The 12,934-nt window shown below is 42.9% G+C and overlaps 1 protein-coding gene across 1 annotated transcript in view; it reads right to left on the reverse strand.

The window, feature by feature from the left end:
* Positions 1–270: 270 nt before the first annotated feature.
* DDX55 (DEAD-box helicase 55) overlaps positions 271–12,934 on the reverse strand; it is a 50,578-nt gene continuing 37,914 nt past the window's right edge. Inside the window, exons 11-14 of the mRNA XM_044275691.1 lie at positions 8,270–8,384; positions 4,587–4,755; positions 3,005–3,294; positions 271–573 (exon numbers count right to left, since the gene is read on the reverse strand). Coding sequence (XP_044131626.1) covers positions 421–573; positions 3,005–3,294; positions 4,587–4,755; positions 8,270–8,384 — 727 coding nt within the window. The 3' untranslated portion in view covers positions 271–420. The remainder of the gene's footprint in view (positions 574–3,004; positions 3,295–4,586; positions 4,756–8,269; positions 8,385–12,934) is intronic.

Here is a 12,934-nt window from a genome sequence, read left to right on the forward strand (position 1 = left end):
GCCCTACACTGACAAATTTCCCACCTCCAATGACGTCAGTCGCGTCGCCCACGGAGTCCCGTTCGGAAACGTTCCAGACAGGCACGCCCACACGTGTAGTCTCTCCTGTACTCCGGCGATAGTTGGCATTGGCAGCCGAAAGACATGGCGGACTCAGACGGCGGGCACGCGTGTTGTAAAAACTAGCAAAAACAGTTATATCGGCTAAACCGATAATCGGTCGATCCCTAATTCTGATAGATCAAAATAATGGAAAGCTCAATGAAGATCTTAAAATTTAAATTTGCACTGTTTATAGTATTAAAACCTGAATAATCATATATGATAAAACATATGTGCACCGAGCATCAAATCCATACAGCCTGGTTTATATACAATAAATAATGAATTGAGGGGGGGAGGAATCAAAGTCTTTAGTGTTCAGTCTGATGCATCCGATTCACCCCTAGATCTTCCAGCAGCCGTCAGCTGCTTCTCAAATTCTTCCTCTGTGATTTTACCCTTTTTCAGTTTTTTCAACAGCCTGGTATCACGTAGCAGCTCACTCACATCTTCATCATCTATGTCAGAGCCCTAAAGGATACATCAGCAAAGTTACTACATACACCAAACCATGACGATAACTAGCTAGAAGTCTGCACCTAGTGGAAGTGCTGCAAATTTGTTGGTAGAACATGTGCAGTAGAAGACATCTAGTGCAAAGTGGATGGGATTTTAACATATTTCATCCACATATTGAGAAATAAAATCCAATGCGAAAATTGACCTGCAGTGCAGATTTACTAGCGTCACGAACCATAAAGGGACCTTGCCTCAGGCACTCTAAACACCTGCAACAACCAGGGCACCTCACCCAACATCAGGCCAGGTCTCTACACCCAGAGTGTGCCCCAGAGGAATTAGTGTCTACCTCTCATTCACTGCCGCATGCCTGCCCAGGGTCCTCCAAAAAGTGAGTAACCCTCGATTGCCCACACCGTGACCTCACTGTCGCTATACCCTGCAGGTCTGGCGTGTTGCACATCTACATGTCAATTCTTTCTGTAAATGTTCACTGCTGAATCACCCCTTTTAACGTAGCAGAGTGAAACCGCTGCAAAACTCCCTTGTAAAATATTTTCTGGTATGTGTGGACATATTTTAAATATTAAGAAAGTTTGACAAATATATGGCGTAGGGCTCATGCACACAAACTTATTTTTTTTATTTTTTGCAGCCCGTATGCAGACCCATTCATGTCAATGGGGCTGAGAAAAAAAATGGAAATGACTGTGCGCATTCCATGTCCGCATGGCTGATCCGCAAAAAAATAGGACATGTCCTATTATTGTCCCCATTACAGACAAGTATAGTACTGTTCTATTAGGGGACAGCCCTTCTGTTCTGCAAAATGCGGAATGCACATGGCCGGTAACTCTTTTAACAGGTTTTCAAGTTTTTCCTTAGGATAGGTAATTAATATCTGATTGGTTGGGGGTCCAACACCCCCAAGATCAACTGTTTGAGGAGACCGAGGCACTCCAGAGAGCGCAGCTGCCTCCTCTCAGCTTACCATGTATAGTGTCATCCATAGTATAGTGGCTGTGCTTGGTATTGCAGCTCAACCCCATTCACTTGCATGTGGCCGAGCTGCACCTAGGCCCCGTGACCAATGAACGTGACGTCACATGGCCTAGGGTAAGCTGCTAGAAGACTTTTTCAAACATCTGATCGGCAGCGGTCCTGGGTGTCGTACCCTCACAGATCACATACTGATGACCTATCCTAAAGATTGTAAAACCCCTTTAAAATGTTCGTGAAATCACTGTACAATGTGCATATAACAAACATACAGATCATTTACAAAAACCAGCATTTTACAGTCTTTGATTCTCCCCACTGACTGGAGTAGTTGTTTGCCAAAATTTACACCTGTTTCTAGTGGTGAAAGTTATTAAATTTGCTGGGTCCATATTGCATATTTTCCAATTGAATGGGGTTTTCTGGGCCCCCAAACATCTTAATGAAGGCCTCTGCAGAGGCAGAAACAGACTGCCAGGAGACTGGGCAGGCAAGGAAGGCCTTATTCACACAGTCAGTGTTCGGTCAGTGATTTCCATCAGTGATTAAGCCAAAACCAGGTGCGGCTCTAAACACAGAACAGGTGCAGATCTTTCCCTTATATCTTATCTGTGTGTAAGTGCCACTCTTTGGTTCGGCTAACAATCAGTGATATAAATCACTAAAGGTGAATTCAGACGGGGTGAGAAGCCGATTGTCGGGAAGAAATCGTTCCGTCCCGACAGTCGGCTGCTGGTTCAGTGGAGGTGAAGTGCTGCATTTACATGCCATGATCTCCACAGTATGGGGAGGAGCAATAGCTGCTGCAATCTCTGGTTCCCATACAAAATCATTGATCCTGGGCAGCGGAGAGTGCTGTTAGACAGCGCAATCTGCTGCACGGGAAAAATGATTGAGGTGTGAATCATTTTACCTGATGGACAAGTGTTTCGCTCGGTCATCGGGTGATCTGCTGCATGTTTAGATGGGCAGATTATTGGGAACAAGCGTTTGTAGGAACTTTCTTTCCCAATTATCGGCCTAAACATTGAGCTATGTAAATCCACCTTAAGGGTCTATTCACACGTCCGCAATTTCGTTCCGCATTTTGCGGAAGGGAATTGCGGACCCACTAATTTCTATGGGGCAGCACGATGTGCTGCCCGGATCCGGAATTGCGGATCTGCACTTCCAGGTCCACAATTCCGATCCCGAAAAAAATAGAACATGTCCTATTTTCTATGGCATAAGTTTGTGTGCATTTTCTATGAGAATGTCGGCAATGTGCAGTCCGCAAAATGCGGAACGCACATCGCCGATGTCCGTGTTTTGCGGATCCACGGATCCGTGGATCTGCAAAACACACACGGACGTGAGAATGGACCCTAAGGCTTTGTTTTTTTTAGAACATTCTCAGCCTTTCATTTATGGAACGGTTTATTATTAGCAGTTAGTATAGTTTTACCTCTTTATGCTTTCTCTTAAGAGCCATCTTTTTCTTCTTTTCCTTTTTGACTTTCTGCTTTGACCAGGCCTTATTTTTTGCAAAGTTTTTTCTACGTTCTCCCTCTTGTTTTTCTTTTTTCTCCTGCAACATCTTCCGTCTTTGCTTTTCTCTGTTTTTGTCTTTGTATGCAATAGAGTCTGTATCGATGGTAGCAGAAACAAAGTCTGAAAAGTCCTTTCCTCTCAATTCAGGCATTCGGGGCATTTTCAGCAGTGCAAAACCACGGGCAAGAGTGGAGAAGTCCAAATCTATAGAAGTAAAACAACTAAGGATCACAAGGGCAAAACAAAGATCACTAGGACATTTTAAGCATAAGGGGAAATAAAAACTCCTTGCGATAACCCTAGTACCAAGTGAAGATATTTAACCACATACAGTGCTGCCCATAATTATTCATACCCCTGTCAAATTTTGACTTAGTTACTTTTATTCAACCAGCAAGTAATTTTTTGACGGGAAATGACATAGGTGTCTCCCAAAAGATAATAAGACGATGTACAAGTGGCATTATTGTGGAAAAAAAACATTTCTCAGCTTTTATTTACATTTGAGCAAAAAATACAAGATGTTCCGCACTGTGAAAAATCTCAGAGGACGTGGTCGGAAGCCAAAAGTGACACCTGTGCTGGCCAGGAGGATAGTTAGAGAGGTGAAAGAGAATCCAAGGATCACCACCAAGGCCATCCTGGTGAATCTGGGCTCTGCTGGTGGCAATGTCTCAAGGCAGACAATCCAACGGACACTGCTGGGTTCCACTTCTCCAGATAAGGCACACAAAAGCTCGCTTGGCCTTTGCAAAAGCTCATCTGGACAAAGAAGAAGACTTCTGGTCTTTTGTGTTATGGTCAGATGAAACAAAAATTGAATTGTTTGGTCACAATGAGGTTTCCTTCATTTAGCGTAAAAAAGGAGAAGCCTTCAACATCGACAACGACAACATCAGGCAGTCTGCAGAGAAACTTGGCCTTGGGCACCAGTGGACATTTCAGCATGACAATGAACCAAAACACACAGCAAAAGCGGTGAAGAAATGGTTAGCAGACAACAACATTAACGTTTTGGAGTGGCCAGATTCCAGACTTGAATCCAATTGAGAATCTGTGGAGGGAGCGGAAAGATTTGGAGCTCATTGCTAAAGATGAATGGGCAAAAATACCTGTGGAGACATGCAAAAAGCTGGTCTGCAATTATAGGAAGCGTTTGATTGCTGTAATAGCCAATAAAGGCTTTTCTATTGATTATTGAGAAGGGTATGAATAATTCTGGACTAGACACTTTTTGCTCAAATGTAAATAAAAGCTGAGAAATGTTATTTTTTTCCACAAGAATGCCTCTTCTACATAGTTTTATTATCTTTTGGGAGACACCTATGTCATTTCCCGTCAAAAAATTACTTGCTGGTTGAATAAAAGTAACTAAGTCAAAATTTGACAGGGGTATGAATAATTATGGGCAGCACTAAGTATACAGAAAGATTTTATATAGACCGAGATATAGTATGTAAGTGCACAGTTATATCCTGAATATATAGTATACACACCTTTGACTCTGAAAATTAGGTTGCATTCATGTTTGGCGTAAGCCTGTACAAAAGACACAAAAGCTTTCATGCCTTTCTCAAACATTGCGCGATCACTTTCCGCTATGGATCGCAATTTTGGAAGATGATCCACAGTACATTTGAAGTCAGCCATCTCTTGTAAAGGGCACTGTTGATCAAAAGATTTAAAAAATTAGCTACTCAACGGTAAAAAGCATAGGACTGAGAACATACAGCCTCAAGACTAGAGCAAGATAATGAAATATATACACAGACTAAGGGCTGTATTACACCAACCGATCAGACCAGTTTCTCTCCAATCAGACCAATAGTTGGTGTGTATAACAAAAGATCTGTGTGTGTAAACGGCCATCTGGTCAAGGATTGGTCAGATAATCTGTTGGTGTAATACAGCCTCAAGTCAATGTTTTCTGTCTATAAGGCGGAATTCGCATTTCAGTTATTTCCATCAGTTATTGTGAGCCAAACCAGGTATGGGTCAAAAACACAGTGTAGGCTTCACTACTGGTTTTGGCTCACAATAACTGATGGAAATAACTGATCAAATAACGGAAGTTTGAACTCAGCCTTAGGGTCCATTCACACGTCCGAAAGTGCCTATTCTTGTTCGCTGTTGCAGACAAGAATAGGACATGTTCTATTTTTTGTGCAGATGCAGACAGCACACCGTGTGGTGTCCGCATCTTTGTGGCCCCATTGAAAATGAATGGGTCTGGATCCATTCCACAAAGTTGCAAAATGGATCCAGATCCATTTTGCAGACGTGTGACTGAACCCTTAGGCCCCGTTCACACGGGCGAGTTTTCCGCGCGGGTGCAATGCGTGACGTGAACGCATTGCATCCGCACTGAATCCTGACCCATTCATTTCAATGGGGCTGTGTACATGAGCGGCGATTTTCACGCATCACTTGTGCGGTGCGTGAAAATCGCAGCATGTTCTATATTCACAAGAACAGGCCCCATAGAAGTGAAAAGGGCTGCGTGAAAATCGCATTGCATCTGCAAGCAAGTGCGGATGCAATGCGATTTTCACGGATGGTTGCTAAGGAGATAATAATAAATAGGGATGAGGTCCATTCACTTTATTATTTTCCATTATAACATGGTTATAATGGAAAATAATAGCATTCTTTAATACAGAATGCTAAGTAATGTCCCTTGAGGGTTAAAAAATAATAAAAAAAAATTCTCAAGTGGATGAGGTAAGTAAATTTCTTTATTATTTTTAACCCTCAAGGGACATTTTACTTAGCATTCTGTATTACTTGTGGACAAGAATAGGCATGTCTACACATAGAAACATAGAATGTGTCGGCAGATAAGAACCAGTTGGCCCATCTAGTCTGCCCAATATACTGAATACTATGGAGAGCCCCTGGCCCTATCTTATATGAAGGATGGCCTTATGCCTATCCCATGCATGCTTAAACTCCTTCACTGTAGAAAAACAGGAGAAAAATGACCCGATCCACAAAATGAGGAACGCATTTGGTCAGTATCTGTGTTTTGCAGACAGCAAAAACGTATACAGTTGTGTGAATGAGTCCTTACTGGACATGTGCATATCATATTGATGAAAAGGTAATGCTGTGCTTTCAGTTTTTAAGGAAATGTCTATAAAATAACAAATACAAACACTAAAGTCAAGTTTCTGCTGACCTATTGGCGGCTTTCTGAGCAATGAACTAGCTGTACACAGCACACATGCAAAAAAATTATATATTTTTTTTTGGGAGGCTAGAATGCTAGATGTCCTGCTTACAGGGCCACAATAAAATGTGAATGTAATGCATAATCCCAATTGACTTACATTGTGTGCCAGGACGGATCCGTTTGGCTCAGTTTCATCAGACGGACATGAGACTGAACTGATGCATTCTGAGCGGATCCTTTTCCATTCAGAATGCATTAGAATTCAAACTGATCCGTTTTGGACCGCTTGTGAGAGCCCTAAACGGACCTCACAAACGGAAAGCCAAAACGCCAGTGTGAAAGTAGACTTGGATTCAACTGGGTGTTACTATTTGGGGGGCATGTCCCTACACAGTCTGCCACTGGCAGCACCGAGTGCCAGACTGTGGAGGGACACCCCCCAACTGGTAACATCCATCTGAACCTAAAACAGACATGTCAGGAGATGCGACAGGTCCTCTATTTCTTATGTACATAGCTCCAACATATTCTGTAGCATGTTACAAGTGCAGAAGCAACAAACAATAAAATTACAAATATTCAAAAAACATATGAAGAAAAAAAAGGCGAAAAAAAAAAAGGCAGACAAAAGGAGAATTACGGAAATATTCACAATTTTTTAACCCTCTAGGACCAGGCCAATTTTGGAAACCGTTTTTCTTCCCCCCTTTTTCATGGGCAATAACTATTATTTAAGCTTTTTTCCAAAATGTAAAAAAAAAAAATTGGGGTAAATTTTTTTTAAAAAATAAGCAATTACTTTTTTTTTTCCCAATCAATTTTTACAGTGTAATTTTTACATTTGGTAAAAAAAAAAATTGCATGAAATATTCATACTGACCCGCAGAATGTCTGACTATCCCATTTTTTTGTTTTTCTCATGTTCAATTACTTCAATAACTTAAAAAGTTAAAAATCTCTTCAAAAAGTAAAAATTGTGTTCCGTCACCATGAGACCTATAACTGTTGGACCCCTGCTGATCTAATATTGATTGCCGATTTGGAAGATAGGCCATCACTTGTAAGGCCTCCTACACACGAACGTGTGCGCCCCGTGGTCGTGCTGCAGCCCGCAAAATGCGGGCCGCAATGCACGAACACCGTCCGTGGGGCAGCTGCAGCAGATCGCGGACCGATCCAGCCATTCCTATCTTTTAGCGGAACGGAACGAAACCCCACGGAAGCACTCCGTAGTGCTTCCGTTACGCACCATTCTGAATCTCCGGATTTGAGGACCCATTGAATTGAATGGGTCCGCATCCGTGATGCGGAATGCCCACGCAACGGAACCCGTGTATTGCGGATCCGCAAATGCAGTCCGCAATATGGCAACGGGGAGCACACGTTCGTGTGCAGGAGGTCTAAAGGAGAGGACAACCCCCTGCTCCAGAAGTTACCAGCTCCATCCACTACACAATGGACAGAGCTACAAGGTAAGGGGTCATGCACACGACCGTATGTATTTTGCGGTCCGCAAAAAATACAGATGATGTCCGTGTTTGTTCCATATTTTGCGAAACGGAACAGCTGGCCCCTAACCCTAATAGAACAGTACCATCCTTGTCCGTAATGCGGACAAAAATAGGACATGTTCTATTTTTTTGTGGAACGGGAATATGGAAACAGAATGCACATGGCGTAACTTCACGTTTATTTTTGCGGACCTATTGAAATGAATGGTTTTGCATACTTTCCGCAAAAAAACTGAATGAACACGGAAAGAAAATACGTTTGTGTGCATGAGCCTTAAGAGCTGACTGGCGGAGCTGCTGGGTGTCGGCACCCCGTCGTTCTGATACTGAAGGCCTACTCTGAGGATAGCCCATCAATATCAAAATTCCGAAAACACTTTGATAAAATTTAAATGCATAATAAATTACTTTTTGATGAATAGCAGACCATTTATTAAAGCTACTAGATATGTAAAGACAGCATTGCCATGAAAGAGATTATAAAGAGTATATTCACCTTTTGGTTTATTGATAGAAAATTGACATATGACTCTTCCATAGGGAGCAAAAATACAAGTGCATTGCCATGATTACCAATTCTTGCAGTACGTCCACACCGATGAACAAAAGCACTGGAAGGAAAATTAACATTGTTGAGAAGCTAAATATCAAGGCCTGTGTATAGAAGGACAATCTAAAAGACTGCCTCGGTAATGCACTAAAACATGTAGAATAATAGTGCATTTCTGTGTCCTAGGTTATGAGCATTTTTAGTTTTTTATAAGCAGCCTGCAAGGAAACAATATTGAGAAACTGGGCGACAACTGATTAGGGCGCCATTATAGCTCCAACGCAGGCAGTCACCCAGAATATACAGCCCAAAAGAAATCTAGCTGTGCACTAATCCCCTGCTTTCACATCGCTGCACAAGTTACCAGATTTGCTGGGAAAGCTGGGTGGCAAACGGGGGTTTAACCAGTGATGCATTAAACAAAAAGTCTCAATAGTTAAAGGGGTTATCCAACACTAAGGCCTCTTTCACACTGAGCGTGACGGATTGATTCCTGATGCGTTCAGTGAAACTCGCACCATTTTGCAACCAAGTTCAGTCAGTTTTGTCTGCGAATGCGTTCAGTTTTTTCCGCGCGGGTGCAATTAGTTTTTGATGAGTTTTTGACACGTGTGATAAAAAACTGAAGGTTTACAAACAACATCTCTTAGCAACCATCAGTGAAAAACGCATTGCATCAGCACTTGCTTCCGGATGCAATGTGTTTTTCACTGAAGCCCCATTCACTTCTATGGGGCCAGGGCTGCATGAAAAACGCAGAATATAGAACATGCTGTGTTTTTCACGCAATGCAGAACTGATGTGTGGAAAAAAAATAAAAAATAAAAAAAAAACGCTCATGTACACAGACCCATTGAAATGACTGGGTCAGGATTCAGTGCGGGTGCAATGCATTCACACGCAGAAAACTCACTCGTGTGAAAGGGGCCTAACAAATACTCCCCCGTATTCCGGGCCCCTCACACTTACTCTAGTTACCTGGCTCCCTGCACCGCCACTGCTGCTTCAACATCCGGTGTTGGGGGGGAAGCAGCCAATGGCAGGCGGTGATGGAGACGAGCCTCCCTAGTATCGCAGGTGACACTAGGGAGGCTCATCCACGTCACCGCCTGCCATTGGCTGCTTCCCCCCGACACCGGATGTTTTTATCCGCGCACGGGGAGAAGCAGCAGCAGCGGTGCAGGGCATCGCTAATGCCAATCACTTGTCCACATACAGAATCATTGTTTGCTGGCAGCAGGTTGTGATTAACCTGTTGGGGACATATGACCTACCGGTACGTCATGATGTCCTGGTACTTAAGGACACATGTCATGTGTAGTTTCAATCACCGCCGCGCGGCGGGCGGTGATCAAAACTGGGTGCCTGCTGAAATCAATCAGCAGGCACCCTGGCAGGGATGACGTGATGACGTAGAGGACGTCGCGCTCTCCGCCTCCCCCCTCCCGGCTCAGCTGTCTCGCTGCTTGGAACATGTTGGCGTCTCTGTGCCGAACCCTCCCCGCACCCTCTTCATGACCGTGGGTTAATCTACAGCGCTACTCTACTGCTTTTCATCTACGGCCTAAGACGCTGTTGTTACCGGTTGTTGCGCTCGGACGTGGGGCCTGCTTTTCTGCTTATTTCCGATCTGGCTGTTCCTGCCGCTTCTGCCGCTCTCTCCTGTTTTACCTTCCCTGCCGTCGTGAACAGGTCGGTATGTGGAGTTCTTCTGTGGAGTGTGTCTCCGGTCCTCGTTGGTTCGCTGCTCCCCTCCTGTTGTTAGTGTGAGTGGCTCCTCTGTTGGACAAGCTGACAAGCCGAGGATACATATTTGGGAACGCTGCCAAATCATCCTTGCTTCTTCTCTCCCCACGCTATTGTGCATGATCTGTTCCTTCCCCTGTGTCTGCACTCTCTATCAACTTGCTCTCTCCTCTCCTGGATCCTGTGGTGATTAACCTCCCTGTGTTTGTGAATCTAACTAACCCTGAGTGGAGATCGATAATTTGCTGGACTCTTCGGGGGGGCCTGTATGAAGCCCATGATACAATTAATTCTGTATTGGATCTCTGGTTTTTGTCCAGTATCTTAAAAAAAAAAAGAGAAGGGGAAAAAAAAAAAAAAAAAAAAAAAAAAAGGAATTTAAAGGAGGAGAAAGAGTATAAAGAAGAGCGGATATATTTAACAAAAAAGAAAAAAAATAGGGGGACGAAGGGGGAAGAAGGGAAGAAAAAAAGGTGAAGAAAAAAGTTATAAAAAAAGGAAGATAAGAAAATAAGAATAAACAGGAGGGGAGTGGAAGAAAAAGGGAGGAAAAAAAGATAAAAAACAAGAAAAAAAGTGAAAGAGAATTAAAAAAAAAAAAGGAAAGGAAAAAAAAAAAAAAAAAAAAAAAAGGAGAAAGAAGGAGAGCAAAGAAGAAAAGATATATATATTAAAAAGGAGAGAAAGAGGCGGAATAAGGCGAAAGAAAAGACAAAAGAGAAATAAATAAAAACTATAAAAAAAAATAAAAAAAAAAAAAAGCAGGAAAAAAGTTATGGCCCCAAAAGCTACTAGGCGCTCGACTGATCTCTCAAGCCAGAAACACGGGTCCAAAACTCCTGAACCAACAAAATTGGACCAGTTCCTGAGGTCTCCTAGGGTCAATACCAGGGGCGGACAAAAGGAATTTTTCTCTAAAAAAAAAAAAATGATGACCCAGAGCCAACTGAGTTAGAAACACAAAAACTCGCTAGATACCCCGAAGAAGAAGACGGTATAATGGGGGAAGTAATCCCTAATGATAACTCTTCTCCGCTAGAAGAAATACTCCTCGCGGTTAAACAGAACGGGGATTTAATACAGGCGGTCACAACCCAATTGGGGTTTATTCAAGTTGATGTGGGTCTAATAAAAGATGATTTGTCCAAAATCCGAGATAGAGTCCACAACCTTGAAAGCTCCGTCACCCTTATACAGAATGAATCCAAAAAAATAAAAACGGAAGTCTCCACATTTAAATCTGAATATAATCTCTTGAAGAAAAAGGTAGTGGACCTTGAAGATAGGTCACGAAGATACAATGTGAGAATAATTGGGATTCCAGAGGGCGCGGAAGAAAAAAATCCAACCCAATTTGTACAGAAATTAATTCTTGAGAACTTTGGGAAAGATTCATTTTCTCCTTTTTTTATGATTGAAAGAGCTCATCGGGTCCCAGGGGGAAAACCAATTCCAGGGAGACAACCTCGGACAGTCCTTGCTAAGTTATTGACGACAGGGGACAGGGACGTCCTCCTGAGAAGGGCGAGGGAATCCCCACCAGTTATGTATAACGGGGTTAGATTGGCTTTTTTTCCCGATTTTTCAAAAGAAATACAAGAAAAGAGACGCACATTTATGATTGTTAAAAAGAGGCTAAGAGAAAGAGATATTAAATATTCGCTTATATTCCCAGCCAAATTGCGGATTGTTTTTAATGACAAAACCCTTTTTTTTGACACCCCGGAAGAAGCTGAGGACTGGCTTGACCGAAATAATCGATAATGTAATTGGGTTATGATCTGGCGGGAATAGTTAGTACTATAAGGGGCCTATACCCCTAAATGTATTTTTCTCTGCTTCCTAATGGGGATGGCTGTGTTGGGGGGAGTGCGGGTGGGTTGGTCATAGGAAAGAAATCTACTACAATATGTGGTGGATTGCTTGTGGGGGGGGGGGGGGAGGGGTGGGGAGGGAGGGGTGGGGGGGGGGTGGGTTGGGTTGTGGTGCGTCAAAGTAGGTGTGGTTCCCCTTTTTTTTTTTGGTTTACTACTTTTCTTCTTTTCTCTCTTTTCTCCCTCTCTCCTGTTTCTTCACTTAACCATTGTTGATGACGATGATTAGAATTTTTGCTTGGAATATACGGGGTTTGGGGGAAAGAGGTAAGAGACAAGCGGTTTTTGACCTGACTCAGGCCCATCTACCAGCAATAGTATGCTTGTTAGAGACCCACCTTACTGAAGAGACCACTAGAGTGGTCGACAGGGGATGGGCTGCGCATTCGTATCATTCGACCCTCTCCAATTATTCAAGAGGTGTCACGGTGTTGATACATAGACTTATTGATTTCGTCTGTGAGGCATCCTCTGTCGACCAACAGGGGAGATTTATCTTTTTATATTGTAGGTTAGGGGGAAAGCTATGTATTTTGGCCTTTGTCTATATCCCACCGCCATTTTCTTTTTCGGTTCTCAATTCTCTTCTATTATTCATGGATAAATGGCCAGAATGTCCAACATTGATTATTGGCGATTTTAACTGTGTCATCGATCCTATACGTGACAGGGTTTCTATGAGTGCTGGGAGGGACAGTCTGGTCCAGGGGTCTCCCCTTGCACGGTTTTGCCTGGAGGCTGGATTTGAGGACGCTTGGGAAACTCTGGGACAGGGGAAAAGGGTTTTTTCATGCTTTAGTAATGCAGGTAAATCGTTGTCTAGAATAGATCTTGTATTGATAAATAGTAAACATCTGAAATTGATAAAGCGAATGAAATATGAAACAAGGTCAATATCCGATCACTCTCCGCTATTACTTGAACTATGCTTATCTCAGGAAAGATATACACCAAAACCTCCCTTTAGACTAAACCCTTATTGGCTATCAGT

This window comes from Bufo gargarizans, chromosome 1 (genome assembly GCF_014858855.1).
Source record: "Bufo gargarizans isolate SCDJY-AF-19 chromosome 1, ASM1485885v1, whole genome shotgun sequence".
Taxonomy (NCBI): domain Eukaryota; kingdom Metazoa; phylum Chordata; class Amphibia; order Anura; family Bufonidae; genus Bufo; species Bufo gargarizans.